Source organism: Pituophis catenifer, unplaced genomic scaffold, assembly GCF_029215685.1.
Source record: "Pituophis catenifer annectens isolate HBS135680 unplaced genomic scaffold, rPitCat1.0.hap2 SCAF_3, whole genome shotgun sequence".
Lineage (NCBI taxonomy): Eukaryota > Metazoa > Chordata > Lepidosauria > Squamata > Colubridae > Pituophis > Pituophis catenifer.
Window position 1 is genome coordinate 41802769 of NW_027256883.1, and position 18954 is coordinate 41821722.

General features: G+C 36.3%; 1 protein-coding gene across 1 annotated transcript in view; it reads right to left on the reverse strand.

Annotated features, from left to right (window-relative positions):
* Nucleotides 1-18954, reverse strand: part of XKR4 (XK related 4) — an 88374-nt gene that overhangs the window by 16631 nt on the left and 52789 nt on the right. The window contains exon 2 of the mRNA XM_070942295.1: nucleotides 8406-8605. Coding sequence (XP_070798396.1) covers nucleotides 8406-8605 — 200 coding nt within the window. The remainder of the gene's footprint in view (nucleotides 1-8405; nucleotides 8606-18954) is intronic.

Consider the following 18954-nt stretch of genomic DNA (forward strand, 5'->3'; position numbering starts at 1 on the left):
CTATAGTCAATAAGGGAACAAGAAGATCAAGTTATTGCAGATGATGAGCTTGACTTTAATACTATGGAAAGCTCTGAAGCAGATTAGTAAATATTAGTAAATATTAGTAAATATTAGTAAATAAGTATGGGTGTAAAAGAGTGGAAGGAGCCAGTATGGGCTTATGAAGAATAAACCATGTCAAATCAATTTGATCTTTTGCATAGAATGACCAATTGATCTTGCTATGGAAAAATGATGACTATGGTACCTTAAATTCAACAAAGCATTCAATAGGAGCCTTGGTAGTACAGTGGTTTAATGCACCCTGTTATTAACACAGCTGCCTGCAATTACTGCAGGTTCGAATCTTACCAGGCTCAAGGTTGACTCAGCCTTCCATCCTTTCTAAGGTAGGTTAAATGAGGACCCAGTTTGTGGGGGCAATAAGCTGACTTTGTATAACTATGCAAAAGTATGAAGGCTATTGCTTAACGCATTGTAAGCCGCCCTGAGTCTCCAGAGAAGGGCGGCATATAAATCAAATTAAAAAAAAAAAAATATTCCATGGGATTCTATTAGAGAAGATGACAAATTATGGATTGGCCTATGCTACCATTAGATGGATACAAAGCTCCCTGCCATTTCCAGTAAATGTACATCACTCAATATCAAGCTATATAAAATTTTATGTGGCGTACTATGAAATTCTGTTACACTCTGTGTGTTTAATGAGGAATTATACAATATTTTTTATAGACAAGTTTTATTAAAAAAATTTTTTTTCATCATACATATTTTATGAACAGTGTTGACCAGGTCACATCTTATACATAATCAAAATCATCATTATAATATATCTTAATCTTCCCATTTCCCCCCAATATTTATCTCTTGTGTGTATCCTTTATCACAAATTTATCATTTTTCTCCATATCTTCTTATTTCAACTTCTGCCGTATTATTTTCTTTCCATTATTTTTTTATCATTTTCAATTTTATATAAATAACATCACTTTACGCCTTATGCTTCTTCTTAGTTACAATTACTCCAGTTGTTTACATTCTTTCTCCATTTCCGGAAGTGTCTCTCTAATTCCTTCTACCCAATCATTAACAATAAAATATTTATCTTAATTTACATTGTTATCAAAATTAATATCCTTAGATTACTTATTTTCACTTTTCCATCTGCTGTGGTTTATCACAAACATGTTCTATTCCTTCTTCTTTGCAAAAATAGTCACTTTCATGATTTCAACATTGTTATTCTCTTTAATATTTTAAATGTCCATTTTAATTTACATTAATATTAAAATTAATAATATTGTCAAATTGCTTATTTTCACACATCTTCATACATCTACAACTCCATTTTATGACAATTTAAAAGGTTACTAATACCTCCCCAATTATATCTCTATGCACTTAGCCAGAATTTTAAGTCAATATAGTTTATATCTCTTCTTTTCTTCTTCAATTATTCCTTTGTTCTTTAAAGTTAAAATGTTCTTCTCAATTATTAATTATTCAAATTCAGCAAGTCAAATCCAATTATAAAGCTATCTTCCAGAAGAGAAGGGAAATAAAACAACCACCCAAATGTAAAACACAGTCACTCCTTCAATATTCTCACAGTGTCCAAATTATCTTCTTCTATACGGCCAAGGTTGAAGTTTCCAGCTGCTATTTCTTCTGTTTTATCTATTTGAATAGAATGTTACAGTACTTTTTCTTTCCTCCAGCAGATGGCACTCTTCATTTCTACTCCATTACAAAGCAGAGTATTTTATTCAATTGTTTGTCAAAATGTCCAATGATTTTTAAAAGTTCTCTTATAAATTATTGTTTTCTTCCGTAAATTGTTTTCTTCCCTTTTTAAAATCTTTTGCTTTTCCCAATTTTCCAAATCCAAAACTTTCTCTTAGATTCTTCATATTACAGTCCACGCCTTCTCTTTGTTCCGCGTGTATGTTTCCCCCCCCATATGCCAAATAGCCACTAGTCAATGTTCAGAAATTCTTTTAAAACTTCAATTTTGATTTTTTAAGTATAAATTGGCATTTATCTCACCCAGTTCTAGCACTCCATCCAATCGCCACTTCTGCACAATTCTTTGGTTCGGTTGTCCCAGCTTCAAGGTGGCCACCATAAAATGGCCACCACCCCTGCTGCTGCTTCTTCACTGTCCCTGCAAGATGGCTATGGCTTGAAAGCCTCCTGGCAGCGGTTCGTCCGGCTGGATTTTGCGCGGCTCATCAGAGCCCACTATTTTCCAGTCCATTCCTGCTGCGACATCAACAGGAAGTCCCCGAGGAATTATACAATATGATTAACAAATTTTCAGATGACACAAAAGATAGTTATTCTATCAAAAGTTTTAGAGGAAAATATCAACAAAGCCAGAAAAATTGTAAAAAACCAAGATAAGTTTCAAAAGGGACAAATACAATATCCTGCATGTCGATAGTAGAAATAATAGGCATGAATGCATATTAGTGAAAAAATTATCTGAGACTCTTGATCACAAGATGACCATGAGCCAACAGTATAATGCAACTACAGAAAAACCAAGGGCAATGTTGGACCGAATCAATCACATTATAATGTCAAGATCAAGATTCATTATTCCTTTGTGTTATGACTTGAGCATGCGACATCTAGAATATTGCCTAAGTTCTGGTGTCACATTTTAGGATGGATATTTAAAAGGAGAGCAACCAAGGAAAAAGGCCTATGGAAAAGAAACTTTTGAGAGATAGTTGGAGGCACTGAATATTTTCAGCTTTCAGAATGAAAGACAGTGGAGAAAAATGATAGAAGTCTTCTAATATTTGAATGGCTATCATGGAAAAAATGAAGCAAAATTGCTCAGAATTCTTTCAGAGGAAAGAGATTTTGGCTGAATATTAGAAAATTTTTCCTCACAGTAACAGCTGTTCAACAATGAAAACACTATGGCAGAAGATGATAGAGTCAATGTGTGTGAATTGGGTCACCGTATACATGTGCTAAATAAGTAAATAAATACGGTAAATAAGAGTGTCCTTTGAATGTTTTTAAGTAGAATGAATTTGAATGTTTTTAAGTAGAGATTGAAGGAAAGATTCCTGGGGATTTAGTGGTTATGAATTTCCTCTACTGGGTAAGTTCAATGGATCGCACTTGTGGCAACTCAAATCACATATAGAATAACTCACTATTTAATGGGAAAGTTATTCAGTATTATAGATAGGTGTTATTTACTGCACTAAATATAAATCGGTCACTTATTTCCAAAGGCTGTGAGAAACTTATTTTCACAAATAAATAGTACATTAAATTAAAAAGACAATGAAGTTCAAAAATGAAAGTCATCAAAAACATAATATGTCCAAATATTCTTCCAAAGACCCATGTATTTACAGTTCTTCGGTAGTGCAATAATAAGGGTGAGATTTGGATAGTCAGGGCAAGCTTCTGTAAAAAGGGCTGCTATCATAGGGAAAGGTCAATCTCATCTACTCAATCCTTTGTAGATGGCAGAAATTCAAGAAAACCATCTCTTCTAGATTTCACCAGACAACATGGTTCGAGAAAGCAGTAAATACTTAGAAATTTACTGTATAAAAAAGATGATTTAGCTCAATCCCATCCCTATTTACACTGTTTGATTTTAGAAATTATTTCAAAAAATTAAGGCTTGAATGAGATAAATAAAATGTACATATTCAGAAGCATGATTTATTTGACATCTCCTGGGTACAATTCAATATTTGTGGTGTTTCCAAATTGCCCTGATAACTCAGTGAAAAGCCCATCTTCATGCTTATAGCACTACTTCTACAGAGGAATGGAAATATTGCAGACAATTGCACAGTGTGTGAGGAAATGGCTCTTCATTGGCATTTTCAGATAGTAGATCTGGATGGAGAAAGGACTGCTTGAATATTGAATTGTATGCATTATTCTGCCTAGTAAAATCTAACATGACAGTGTTCTCTTCATTGTAAAGGATCTAACTGATGTTCATTGTTTCATAAATGTATTTATGTAAGATAAATTAGATTCTAGAGCTCTGACACAAAATATCTTTTTGATGACTAGTCTTCTCAACAGAAGAAAACAAGTTGCTGAATAATAATTCTAATGCCACAATCCTCTGAAAACGTTGAAAAGGATGTCTATTGATCATTGAACAATTGGCATAGCAATTGGCCTTTTCTTCTGAGGCTGCATTTAGCAAAAAAAGAAAATGAAAAGGCATTGCTTCAGTATTTAAAAATAAAATCTGCTGCAACAGGGCACAGCTGTGAAAAATTAAGCTTCATTTATACAGTTCTATAGTGTTTCAGCCTCTTAAATATTATATTATCTGAACATCTACAGTGAATTGTCATTATGTTCCATTCTTGAGTAAAAGATTGCCCTTTCTAAAGGATAAAACAAAATCACAACACTTGTCAGTTAAAAGTTAGTTTAAAAATGTCTAGTGCTTAACTTCCCTAGAAATGTGAATGTATATTCTTTTCTCCTCTATTTATGCATTCATATGTCAGGATAATATTATTCATCTTTACCAACTTAATCTGTTACCTTTATATCCTATTTGTTTTTTGTGGTTCAGGGTTACATTTATTCCATAATTTTTCCTCCCACAAAAGAACTCTGGTTTGAGAGATAGTGATTGACTATCATTCAATGCGTTTCTGTGGCTTAACAGGGACTTGTTAAGCCACAGAATGTGAGTTTCCCCAGTCTTACTTCAATGCCTAAAGCATTAAACAATGCTAGCAACTTGAGTATGTTTCTAAAATTTTAAGTAATCTATTAACAATAGTTACTATGCTAAGTTAAATGCTATGCAGTTGTGAATTATCCAAAACAGATTTAGACAGCTTGATCTTCTAACAAGAGAAATTCCACTGCATGTTAATCTAATCTATTGTTCTGAGGAAATGTAAGCTCTTTCATCCCTTAAAATTGATTTGATACGGTAGAAACATAGTAGGCAACCCAAAGAAACTTCTTGAGTTGTGAATGTTTAGGAAGAAAGAAAATTTATCTGCATCTAAGGGGAGCAAGAGACTATCAAAATAATGGACTATTATCATGCCCATGTTGGTTGACGAGGAAAGAAAGTGAAACCAGGAGTTTAGCAGACATTTCAGCCCTGCAGTTCTTTATTATTAGGGATTCTTCATCGTATGTAAGTCAGTAGGGGAGATACTGGTTATGCAGGCATCAATCAGACATAGTGAAGAAGTACCCATTACTGTGAACTATCAGGAGAAGAATGAGCTTTGGCTTCAAGATTCATTCTGCATCAATTCTGCAACTCCCAGTTTTTGGGGCAACCATCAGAAGCTTCTGACAAAATGTTCCTCTCCACAACGTACTCTTTGCCATTGAGTAGTGGTATCTGTCCAATTTTAACTATTATTTTTGATTATTGGAGTGTAATAAAAATATCAGTTTTAATTTAATAATTAATAGGGAAGAAAAGAGTTATTCATTATTATCTATACCCTGTTTCCCCCAAAATAAGACATCCCCTGATAATAAGCCCAATCGGGCTTTTGAGCGCATGGCAATAAGGCCAAGCATTTATTTCAGGGTTCACAAAAATATAAGACAGGGTCTTATTTTCGGGGAAACATGGCAGAAAATCACTTGTGTAAGATTTGTCTGCCATTTATTGCAAATCTGCAGGTAGGGTAGTTCATGTCTAAAATTGACATTAACTTTGGAAAAAATGTCAATAGACATGACATAATTCCTCTACCCACCTTCCCCAAAATGAAATAGAAGTGTTTAAATATAGCCAGTTTGATGTAGCGGTTAAGGTATCAGTCTAGAAACAAGAGATCTGGCTTTCTATTCCCACCATAAGCATAAAGTCAGCTAGTTGACCTTGAGAAAATCACTCCCTCTGAACCCCAGAAGGGGGATAATGACAAACCATTTCTTTTAAAAATCTTGTTAAGAAAACTGCAGGGACTTGTCCTTCTTAGAGAATTGGACACAAGTGAACAGAAGACAAAGTACGGAAAACATGCATCTATGTTTTTTTTTTGGAATACTTTTCAATCCCTTTATCAACCTTAAGAGTCATGGATACCTGAACAGTGACAAATGAAATATGTGTTGTGACATCTGACTTAATTCACGAGATTCAAATATTTGTGTACAATAACAGGGCAGAAATAGGAAAGGCCAGGATTTGTGTTGTGGCATTTTAATGTACATTTCATTAGCCTTTGAACATTACAGTTCACATTGGATTCTTATGATAGAGGGGTCTGAGATTTTCTTCTTTGTAACTATGTAACATGATGCATCTTGATTTGCATGTTCTTTGTCACCATAAACTAATCACAGTGTTTGCACATCTGTTGTCTGTGTGTCTATGAGAGTATAACCAGCTGATGCATGGATATAAAATCTTTAGATTTTGGAGCAACTGAATCCAAAATGGATGCCCTCTTGGAGCAACTGAATGTGTTTGGGTGTACACATGCACAGGAAAGTGCAGGGTAGGCTGCAAATGCTGAGCTCCTAGTCTGGATCATGTGGTTTGAAGTGAGGGCGCTTGGAATGTAACAGTGAGCAACTTTCTGGACAACTTTCCAACTATTCTTCCATAGAGATGTACTGGGGAATTTTTTTTCCTGACTATTTTTTTCTCCAGCCCTTAGGCTGATCTAGCCATTTTTCAAACTTTGTTTTCTTCTCTAATCACACCAAATTTGGTCCCATCTTGTTTTCAGAGAACCATTCTGGTAGTAAATAGACAAATAGTGTCCTGAGCCCCATTGCATAAATTCTGTTATTTAGAAAAAATGAAAGTGTTCCAACCTAGTATGCCAGAATAACAAAAGAAGAGATTAATATTTAAAAGTAATTTGGTCTTAAAAATAGTATACTATCTCAAATATCAGTCTTTTATTTTACAAAGGTATATTTTGCGACCCGAGCATATATTTAATTACCAGTATATCCATCTGTAAAAAGACAACACAGATTTTAAAGGTAACAAGGTACATAATAATATAGAGCATTAAAGCAAAGGAACTGAATTTTGATAGAAGTATCATGACTACAAAAACATTTTTTCATTATAATGATGTCTGCTAAAGCATTCTAAAATGCTAGAATGAATTTCTATTTCTTAATTGATCCAACAGCAGAACATATGATTTAAGAAACAGTACTCCATTTATTTATGCTTTTTAATGTGCATGTGAAGTATTATATATAGAGAAAAATCATTGACATTACCAGATTAATCATTAAAGGCAAGATCTAGCAATAGAATACAAACTTATACACAAACAGACATGCAAACATGCAAAACTGTCTACTTATTCTAATCAAAGGCCACCCTCTCAAGATACAGTTCTTAAAATCAGAATATTTCAAATGTCAAGCCTGATTTCAAACACTATTCTATGCAAATGGGAGGTGGGTGGAATGTCTTCTTTAAACTTATGCACATGTATTAGAATGTTCCTGTGTATTATGTACATAAAAATGCAAATGGAACCTCTGTGAACAGTTGGCTTGCTTTTCTAAAGAAAAATTATCATTCATAGAGTAACTTGGAAGGGAAAATAATATCAAAAACCTGATTTTTCCTAAAATTTATTATCAGTCCTTGCTCTTATCAAATTGAATAAAATCAGTTGATACATATACATGGCTGAATTACAAAGTTTCTGTATTACTGCTATTTGCTTGATGTTCATTGTTACTGCATGGCTATGATGTCTCTGTACAAATTCCAACTTGACAGTTTGTGCCATTATCCTAGATCTTAGTTGTTTGTATTTTGAGGAGATAAGGAAGTAGATTAGCTATGGATTAATTTAATATAAAAATGAATACATATTTTAATTACCTGCGTCCCTGGAAAGCCAGGGCTTGGGGTTTGAAATATTTAATTAATTTAGAATACTTATAATAGAATAAAGCAGTTGTTTGAGTAATGGTGTTAGCAGGGATTGTTATGTGAACTCTATTTTCAGAACTCTATTTATCTATGTCTCTATATCTATAGAGATAAAAGGAGGGAGGGAGGGAGGGAGGGAGGGAGAGAGAGAGACGGAGAAAGAGGTGGGGAGGAAGAGAAACTTGCCATGCCAACTTTGCTCTTCCAAGAATTTTATGGGGTTGCAGATGGCGTATGAACTATATATGGCTCATTTATGTTTTAGACTTTGTACAGAAGATAATTAGATATGTAAATATGTTAAACTCATATATATTATGTCCAGTCTTGTAGAAATCTGATGTAACTTTATCTCTGAAAAGTACTCTAAAGATCTTTAATTTGATTGCAATCTGATGAAGCAATGTTATTGCCCGTGAAATTAAACTGTGAATCTAACCCAGGTTCTTATATACATAGATATAAACTTAGAAAAAAGGAATAGGGAAATCCTTACCTTGAAGGGCCTGAAGGGTGCGAGTCTGTACAACAATGCAGAGTTGGAGGACCAATTGTGGGGCACTTTCCAGAAATGTAGCAAGCAAATGCAGCATACTCACATCTGCATACTCATAGACCATTTTCCAATAAAAACGCCACCTGTCATTCTCTCCACTCTGTCTACTCCGAATGCCCAAATATATAGTATGGAAATATCTAAAAAGAAAGTTTGAGAATAAGGCTAAAATTGTAATATAGTGTAAATATTAGTAAGTTTAATACTGTACTTTTCTAGAGATTGCTAAATAGAAATAATTAAAATGATTAATATTTATTAAACAGAATCCATTAACTACATCTATAATTATGGATATATATATCCATATATATATATACTGTTCAACAAATGGCTAGTTAGACTTAAGCAAATACTCTAACTACATAAATCAAGAAGTTCCACAAAAGGAACCAGGGATGACTTCTGGAAGGGGTTCAAAAAGTTGAGGTGGTATTGAGGTGGTAGTCCTGCCTCTTTTTTCACATGGCATGAGCCATGTGAAAAAAGGACATGGCTTCCATCGTATCGTTGTAGCCTTGACTTTTTTGTTCCCAACCAATCTTTGTGGACACCCAGAAGGAAGCACTGAGCATGGACTGAAGTAGGTAAAAAGTCAAACAAATGAATTAATTAAATTAATGTGCGATTAAACAGTGTTAGTCATTGTAGTGCTATCAAGGGAACTAGAAAACAACACATTAACCTTCTTGAAGATCCTTATCAGCAGAGACTGCAATAGCAAACTAAAAACACAAGTTTATCGAAAAGTCACCCACCCCAACCAAGAACTGCACTAGCAAAATAACAACCCACCATCCCACAAGAGAAGCTATATAAGAACACTATTTAGACAAGCACAAACACAATGCAGCAACCTAAATGGTAGTGGAATGGACTACCTGATTCTGTGGTTTTTTTTCTCCAAACCCCCAAAACTTTAACCTTCGACTGTCTACTGTTGGCCTCACCCCGTTCCTAAGAGGCCTGTAAGGGGCATGCGTAAGCGCACCAACATGCCTACTGTCCCTGTCCTAATGTCCCCTTTTATTCATATTCATTTCATGTATTCATAATCATGTTTATACTTATATCTGTTATCTAATATACTTATATCTGTTTATACTTATATCTGTTATCTTGACAAATGAACAAAATAAAATAAAAATAAATAAAACCCTGGACATCCAAAAGAGGAAAGAAATCATCTATACAATAAATTCCAACACAATGGATATCCACACAATTTCATCAAAAAGTGCCTGATCACTGAACCCATAAAAGGACAACCAACACAAGCTGTGAAAAGGATAACACTGCCATACATCAAAAACATTTCAGAAACCACCAATAGATTATTGCAAACACATGGCATCAGCATACCACACACACCAATTAAAGCCCTCCAAAACATTCTAAGTAAACCAAAAGACACAGCAGCTGTAGGGAAAAAAAACAGGAGTCATCTACAAGATATAGTGTAAGAATCACACTGCAATTAGATAGAACAAACAGGCAGAAAACTAGTAGAGCACATCCATGAAACCAATTAGTAGTCAAAAGACATGACTACTTAATTTCATAACACATGAACACACTTAACCATAGTTTCAACTTGGACATTGTGACCATTCTAGACCATGGCAACCCTAGAAAATTCTTGGAAGCCTGGCAGTCTGACAAATTGGTCATCTAAAGAAACATAGGCATAAACAACATATTGCGCAAAAGAAACAATCAAATATTAACTAGCCAAGAAGAGAACAAAAAGACCCAAATATGTCCTCACGAACAATCAACACCCAGATGAGCAGATATTACCACCAACATTAACATTAGACACAATAATCAAGAAGCAAACAATACCCCAATCAAGAAACGGCCAAACAGGCCAACCAAAGAATTACCAAGACAAGTCCCACCAACACTGACAGAGCAAGCCACTAGAACATAAAATAAGAGCAAACCCCATTTCTCACTAACACTGAAGATGTTTCTCAGTTTGAGTAATGAAACATCTGCAAGAAAACAACCAAACTCAGAGAGCATCAAGGACCCCTCAGAAGCAATATATTAGAACTGGTTGGATATTTATTTTTATTTATTAATTTTTTATGCTGCTCATCTCCCCTATAAGTTGAGTCTGGATGGCATGATTTGCAGCCAAATGATGTTGGATTCCCAAATGAACATTTTAAGAGGATTTTTTTTTTTTTTTTAGGGAACACATGTTATAAAAGGATAGATTCTAATTTAAACTTAGAAAACAAGAACAGTTTGACAGTGGATACAGTTGATCACTGGATTTATTTAAGCAGAGCCTAGATAGCCATATCTCTGAGGTCCTATAATTTGGATTTCTGCACGGAGCAGGGGATTGATCTTACCGAAATTATGCCTTCCAACTCTGTGATCTTATGTATATTGGAGAATTTTTCAAAAAAGATTCATGATTTCAAGTAAGAACACCATTCAGAATTACCTGTAAGTCAGATAGGTAGCTAAATAAATCCAATAAACAAACCCTGCTAAACTATGGAAGTAATTTTCACTCCAATTCTAAGTGGCTAATAAAATTACCGCCATTACTATTTCTTTAAGAGCAGTTCCACACGGCAAGTTCTAGGGGCATGTTGAAAATCCTCCAATTTAGTGAGGATTGACAAACTCATTACTTTGAATTAATATTGTAACTTTTACAGTATTGAGTGGTCTTATCAGCAAGCATAAGACTGATCACCAGTCAACTCTGAAATATTTATATAACTATTGACAACATATATTAGATTGGGGTTATTCAAACTGTGCCTTGAGGAATCTTTGAGGTTTTGTGGCATTCTCTGAAAAAGAGGTACAACCCCAACCCCTTTAAATGAACCAATTTTCTACAATTTGAGCTTTGATCAGAGATTTCAGAATTTTGCTTTTTTTTTTTTTTTTTACAGCTAGCAAGTCCTACTGCCTGAAAAAGTTTGAAATTTCTCTAGAAGATGAAACATGTCCCACTTTTCAAATCAAGATTCACATCTGTCTTCTGAATTATTTGCTGGGAATATTTCAAAAGTGGGTGAGGGAAAGAAAAGAAATGGATGGCAATGAGATGAAAACATTAGAAGTCAATTGAATATATCAGGTATCTAATCATTTTCCTTTAGTTGTTCCATTTTCATATCAAATTATATATAGAGAAGGCAGAAAAATCGACCTTGTCTTTTAGTTAAGTGTAAAATAAGCAGCACATAAAAATAAAGTATATATTCTATGAAGATAAATAAGATAGGAGCAATATTTGAATTGCTTGGCATAAAAGAAAAATGCTGATTTCATGCCTTCTACATTCTGATACTTATGCAAGTTACCTAAGTATGCCATTTGCTATATTATATTCAAACATTTATAAAAAGATAAGGGATAAAAAGCTAATGACTGATTGCAGATAAAGGAGAGATTATCTTATTTGCTTTCTGTATCGAATAATACATTAAGCAATTTAGCTAAACAATAAACAGGCACTCTTTGTGTCATCTTTAAAGAACAGAGAATAAAAATCTGTATAGTTAGGATTTAGAAATAACATAAAACAAACTGCAATTCAGGTAAGTGACTTTTTTCTTGTTGCCTAGTTACCAGAAAAATTCACTGTATTTTTAGCTCAACAGAAGTTATTGTTTATACAAACATTTATGGAACTATTTTTTTCCTGAAATATTTGCTTATTAGTTTTAACCAAATACGAAAGTGTGGGGGAACATTAGTTTTCATATGAACATTAGGGATATATGACATTTTGTTCCAAACTTGGATATCCATAAAAATATTTTTATTTGATACTCAACTTTCATGAGCATATCAAGGTTGCTATTATAAAGTTTAATCTAAATTGATTTTATTATAAAGATGCGATTTTAAAGCTCAGTTCTTTCAAATATGTTGGAGTTTGATAATTTTTAAAATAAATTGGGCACGGAATATGTTCTGAAACAAAGAATAATATAACATCTGAATATCTAGAAAGCAAACAGCAAAGTGTCGAACTATATATACTCATGTGTAAGCTATCCATGGATACATTGACCTTTGAATTTTTAAACCAAATATTAAATGGGTTTGTTTGAAATGGTATAGGGTTTCCTGTAGGGGGTTGGACTAGAAGACCTCCAAGGTTCCTTCCAATTCTGTTCTGTAATTTCTTGGGGTATTTTTATTCAAGAAAAATGGATATCTTTGATGGTTAATTTACAACATGGAATCCTAAGTAAAATAAAAGGAAACATACTTTATAGGTAGATGATATGTTGCTTCAGCATGTACAATCAGGATAATATTAATAGAGGAACAAAAGATCAGTTCCTAATTGAAAAGATATGTGAAAATTGCAAGAGAAAGAAAACTAACTTGAATGTACTTGGATTCATTGCAAGAACACATTCAACTCCCTGTTACATGATTGGATAATCAAGTGCCTAGAAGTAACAGGAATCAGTAGAAACATCAGCTTTGTGCAAAGATCAGTAGCACAATGGAGGACATGGTTGCTGGTCAATAGTGATAGACTGGATGAGTGGAATAACAGGAGTGGAATTTTTCTAAGAAATTCACTGTTTGTCATTGCACTGATTTCTCTGCCAACAATACTAAACAAGTCAGGCGATGGCTATCAAACATTAAAAACATCTTCAAGGCTATCCCACCTCCTTTACATGCATGATCTGATGCTGTATGGAAAAACACATCTGAAATAGAATCGCTGCTCAACGCTGCTCTCATATGCACCCAAAATATTGCAACAGAGTTTGAATCCTCATGACCAGAGGAAAAATAGTGAAAAGTGCTCTATGGAGAGAACATTGAGGGTCTAGATCAGAGGTCTTCAAACTTGGTAGCTTTAAGACTTGTGGTCTTCAACTCCCAGAATTCTCCAGCCAGCTAAACTATGCTGGATGAAGACAGTACCTACAGATACCTAGGCATTCTTTAAGCTGACAACATCAAGTACAGTTAAAGTCAAGAAGAAAGAAAGAAGTGAATACATCATAAGAGTGAAGAACGTCTTAAAGGCCAAACTGGGTGGAAGAAATACCAACAACTGGGCAATTTCAGTATTAGATGCACAGCTGGAATAGTGGATTGGACTAAAATAGAACTAAAAGACCTGAATAGAAAGATTACAAAAATAAGGAAAATGAATCATGGCCTTCATCCATGTAGTGACTGATAGACTATTTTCATGCAAGAAGCATGAAATATTGCAAGTACATCAGATGGTTGGAGAAGAAAAGGCCATTGGAAGAATATCTGAAGACAGTGAAGAAGATTCATGGTGAAGCTAATTCACCATGAAGGCTTACAGAATACCAACAAGACAAAACTGACCTATAAAGAAAAATCAAATAAAGAATAGAAAAGAGACATGGCAGGACAAAGAATTACATGGTCAGTACCCTGTAAATTTCCTTGCAAATGTTTTGTAGTATCTTCTAAAAATTAATCCAATAAACCTTTTCTTATATCTTTCTATTTAATTTCACATTGAAAGATCCATAACTTTTCCATAAAAGTAATCAAGTCTGGGAAAAATAGATACATATTGCATGAATGAATAGTATAACAAAAGGAAGTAAAATCCAGTAGCCTAAGGTTCTGTGTATTTATACATTCCTCAGAGAATAATAGGAGTCAGTAATCCAAGCAGGAAATTACCTGGAGATTGAGAATCACTGTGATCATCTATATAATCAGCCTACATGTGTTTGTTTATTCTTAATAATTCATATTATACCTTCTGTCATGAAAAACAGTATGGAGCCAGAGACTATTTCACATCGAGTCTTGTATAAAATATGCATTTTCTGTAACAGACTAGTTCTGTTAAAGAATCCCACCTAACAAGTTCAGATGAGTGGGTTGTTGAACAGCAAATCCTCTTTCCAGGGAATTTACATTTATTGCATTCACTCAGGGGACTGTTCCTATTAAGAGAATGTTCAAACACGTCTGAGTACTATTTAGTGAAAGATTTGTCTGCTAGGCAGAGGGTTTAGTACTTAGCTCTTAAAAGTCTGGATTTACAAGCAAATATCTCCTCCTCCCCCTCGAGAGAGACTTGCATTTTAAGAACTACAAGGCAGAGAGATCTAGCCTTAATTTTAACTTACAGAGCAGAATTTGGCCATCTGAATTTGTGTAGTATTTAATTGTTAGTATTATATTTTAGCTTAATCTAACCGACTTTCCTAAAAGATAAAATTCACCATTTTTAAAAAAAAATAAGACAAGAAAGTAAAATGTTAAAAATAAGTCAAATAATTTAATAGATCAAATACATGTTTATTCAGAAGATAGAGCCTTGATAATACAAGGGTTTAGTGCACCCTGTTATTAACACAGCTGCCTGCAATTTCTGCTGGTTCGAATCTCTCCAAGGCTCAAGGTTGACTCAGCCTTCCATCCTTTCTAAGGTAGGTGAAATGAGGACCCAGTTTGTGGGGGCAATAAGCTGACTTTGTATAAAATATACAAAAGAATGAAGGCTATTGCTTAAAGCATTGTAAGCCGCCCTGAGTCTCCGGAGAAGGGCGGCATATAAATCAAATTAAAAAAAAAATAAAAAAATAAAAAAAAAGATGTACAATAGCCTCCCCAAACATTTGCAATTAATTTGCAATAACCAGTATTTTAGCTTTTTATAGGGCTCTTTGGAAATAGTCTAGGCCAGTGGTTCTTAACCTGTTATCCACAGACCGTTGGGGAGGGCACAATATTGTCACAGGGGGGTCTGCAAAGGCTTGAAGAAATGTTATGGTTTAAATCTTAAGTTTTAGTGGTCCATGGCCACAAAACATATTTTAAAGGGGATACATGGTGAAGAAAAGGTTGAGAACCACTGGTCTAAGCAATTTGGTCTAGTGGTTAAGACCAGGAGTGAAACGCTCTGGGTTCGGACCGGATCGCCCGATCTGGTAGTGATGGCGGCAGGTGGTTCGGAGAACTGGTAGCAAAAATCCCTGCACGCCCCCCCATGCCCAGCTGAGCCGCGCAATCATCAGAGGCTATTTATTTTACTTTTAAAAGCATTTTTTCTACAACCTCTTTGGCCAAAAAAATGCTTTTAAAAGTTTTTTAAAAGCAGCTCAGCTGGGATCATCAGAAGCTTCTAAAAGCATTTTTTTTCTGCAACCTCTTAAGGTTGTAGAAAAAATGTTTTTAAAAGTAAAAAAAAAAAAAGTTGGCCACGCCTACCCAGTCACATTACCCCCCCACCAAGCCACGCCCACAGAACCGGTAGTAACAAATTTTAGATTTCACCCTGGTTAAGACGCTAGGCTAGAAACTGGGAAAGTTTTAGTTCTACCTTAGGCAAAAAAGCTGGTAGGTGACTTTGAGCCAGTCACAATCTCTTAGCCCAACTCTCTTCAAAAGGCTGTGACACAAGAATGAAGGAGTATTAGGTACATTTGCCATCTTGTGTTATTTTTAAAAGTAACAAAGGCATGATAAAAAATATATAAAAACAATCATTGTAATGTTTTTCAAATGTACAAAGGCAATCCAATAGTAAAAGTTAAACCAATAAGCATATTAGTCTTTCCAACATTTCTGATAATTCTATGGTAAGAAAGGCCTTAATGTCATAAAAGATGGATTTATGTTTAAGAAGGTTTATTTAGGAAGTTTGCGTAAGAACTTTGCTGCTTTAGTTTCATTATTTGATTACAATTTTATGTTGCCTCAGTCTAGCATGGCTTTCGGCAACCCGCGGCTACAGAGCAGCATGCTCTTCTTTCACTCCTCTGCTGCAGCTCCCTGTGGCTCTGTCATGGCAGAGAGATGAAAGAACTGTCACCCTGTCACATGGCGATGGGCGGAGCCTTAGTGTGGGAGAGAAGCGCCCCTGCACTAGCCTTTGTGCAGCAACAAGATTCCGCCTTCATCATGGAATCTGCTATTGCCACCAGCAAAGAAAGATGAGAGAGAATGGTGGTGTGCTAAGTGCTCCCCTCCCCCAGCCTAGTGTCGAGCACAAAAGCCCAGCAGAAGGGGGGCAGCTGTGCCAACAGAAGTGCCCCCATTGGCAAGTCAGTCAGTGGAGAGCCTGGCACAGCTTTCACAGCTATCCCACTGTTCAGCACCTCCAGACGTGAGCTGCCGCCTTTGAAATGTGCTGCACCTTTGAGGAAGATGGGCAGCAATGGCTGGGCCATGGGGGGAACAGGTGAGGCATCAGGCTGATCCTTCCCCTCCTCAGCAAGCCGGGCCTGGAGGATCACAGAGAGTTGCGGGTCACATGCTGGAGGGTCAGAAGGTGCCCTATGACATCGTCCCAACACGCGTTTCCAGCATGCGCTCCTCTGTCCGAAGTGGAATTGAGTGGGGGGTAAGGGGCAGGGAGCAGGGGAAAGGGTAGGAAGCTTCTAGGAGAAGCCCGGCTGGCTTTCCATTTGGCGTGGGGCGGGGAGAAGACCCAATACCACTCCATGGCCTGCCCACTGGTCTTACAGTGCCTTGCACAACAAAATGAAAGTGCGCTTCACAATGGGGCAGACTGGTTCCCCCCTCTCCTGGAGCCCATTACGATGTAGAGCCATAATGCGACCCACTTGCCCCTGGCAACTGTCTCTCTTGAGGTGGAGAGCAGGTTGCGCATCCAGCAACAGCAAAGGCCAGAAGTAGCTGCCTGCCGTTTCCTGCTGCAGTCGGACAGCGAGAGACAGACACAGAGAAAGAGACAGATTCAGCTTGATTCAATTCTATCTGCTTCCCTCTATCCGCCTTTGCCCAGTTTTGCAAGGATTCAGCAGATGATGCCTTAGTAATGGGGTGTGTGTGTCATACTGTACTTGCCTGCCAAGCTTTTTCGGGGCGCCCGGACACTATATTTTCTGCCCACTTTTGACTGAGTTGCAGGATGCACAGCGGGCCTGTGTGTGTGCTGCGGTTTGGGATGATGCTTCTCTGAAGTGTGTGCAGTGATCTAAGGTGGCAACCTTGTGGCGCTGTGAGGTAACAGCTTGACAGTCACTCCTTTTGCAATGCAAGGTTTATTTTTGTATCTTTCCAGAGGCAGAGGGAATGTGGCCGAATTTCCTTACAGTTATTCCCTGGGTGTGTGGACTGGGAAGAGAGAGAGACAGAGAGAGAGACAGAGAGAGAGAGAGAGAGAGAAAGAAGAGAGAAAGAGAAAGATGAGACAGAAAGAGAGATTAGAGGAAGATAGAGAAAGAGATTAGAGAGAGAGAGAGAGATGTGAGAGAGGGAGGGAGAGAGGGAGGGAGAGAGAGAAAGAGAGGGGGGAGGGAGAGGGCAGTAGGAAAAAAGAAAGAGATGAGAGGGAGGGAGGGAGGGAGGGAGAGACAGAGAAAGAAAGGGAGGTAGAGAAAGAAAAAGAGATGAAAGAGAGAGATGAGAGGGAGGGAGAGAAAGAGTGAGAGAGAGAGAGAGACCTGTTTCCCATAGAAAAGGAAACATGGGAACCACAAAACCTGGGTAGGCGTGGCTGGAGTGTGTATCATGTGATTGGGTGAAAGTGAATGACATCGAGTTGGCCACACCCAACCTGATTTTGTGGCTCCCGGTGTTTTGTTTTCTGTGGGAAATGGGTCCAAATGGCTCTTTGAGTGTTTAAGGTTGCAGACCCCTGGTCTAGCACTACCAGTGCCAGCAGAGTGTATTATTTAATAAGAATTGAAACATCCACAGCACAATTTGAAACAAATAACAAAGACAAGATACACACAGTAACAAAATTTTAAAAAGAAAAAGTGATTCAATACTTAATATAAGAGAAAGCCCTATGAAATAATCCCCTTTTCAATAGTTTCTTGAAAGTCACAAGGAGGAAAGGAGAGAGAGAGAGTTTTGATCTTATAGAAAAGCCATTCCAAAGCATCAGTGTTGCCACAAAACAAATAAACAAAAATAAATGAAAGTGTCTTCAAGCCATGGCTCCCCTCATATTTTAGAAGTGTGGGAGTACAAGCAATTGTTCCTTACAAGTTCTAATGGGCTGGACCAATTACGACTGGAACAAACAGTCCTGCAAGTACGCAGGTGCCAAGCCATGAATGTTTTTATAGGTCAATACCTTAGATCACCTTAAATCGTACCCAAAAACCAATGGACTATTAGTGCAGGATTCACAAAATTAATTTTATGTGCTCTAATTGCCAGGAGCTCTTAAATATGTTGACTGCTGCATCCTAGATCAGCTGCAGTTTCTTTAATTGCTCTCCTTTAAGGACAGTCCTATCAATTGATTGCAGCAATCCATTCTGGTACTTATGAGAACTTGACCTATTATAGCCATTTCGTTATATATCATTAAAATTGTGATTGTGCAGAAGATGAAGCTGGGTTACCCCAAATCATGAACTAACTACTTCATGTTAGTTCATGATTTGGGAGATTCCATTCTATCCCATACAATGAACATACATGTATCTGTGGAGCTGAAGAGGTAGAAGATCTGACTCATATATTATTCGATTGCTGTTTATATAAGGGAGCAAGAGAT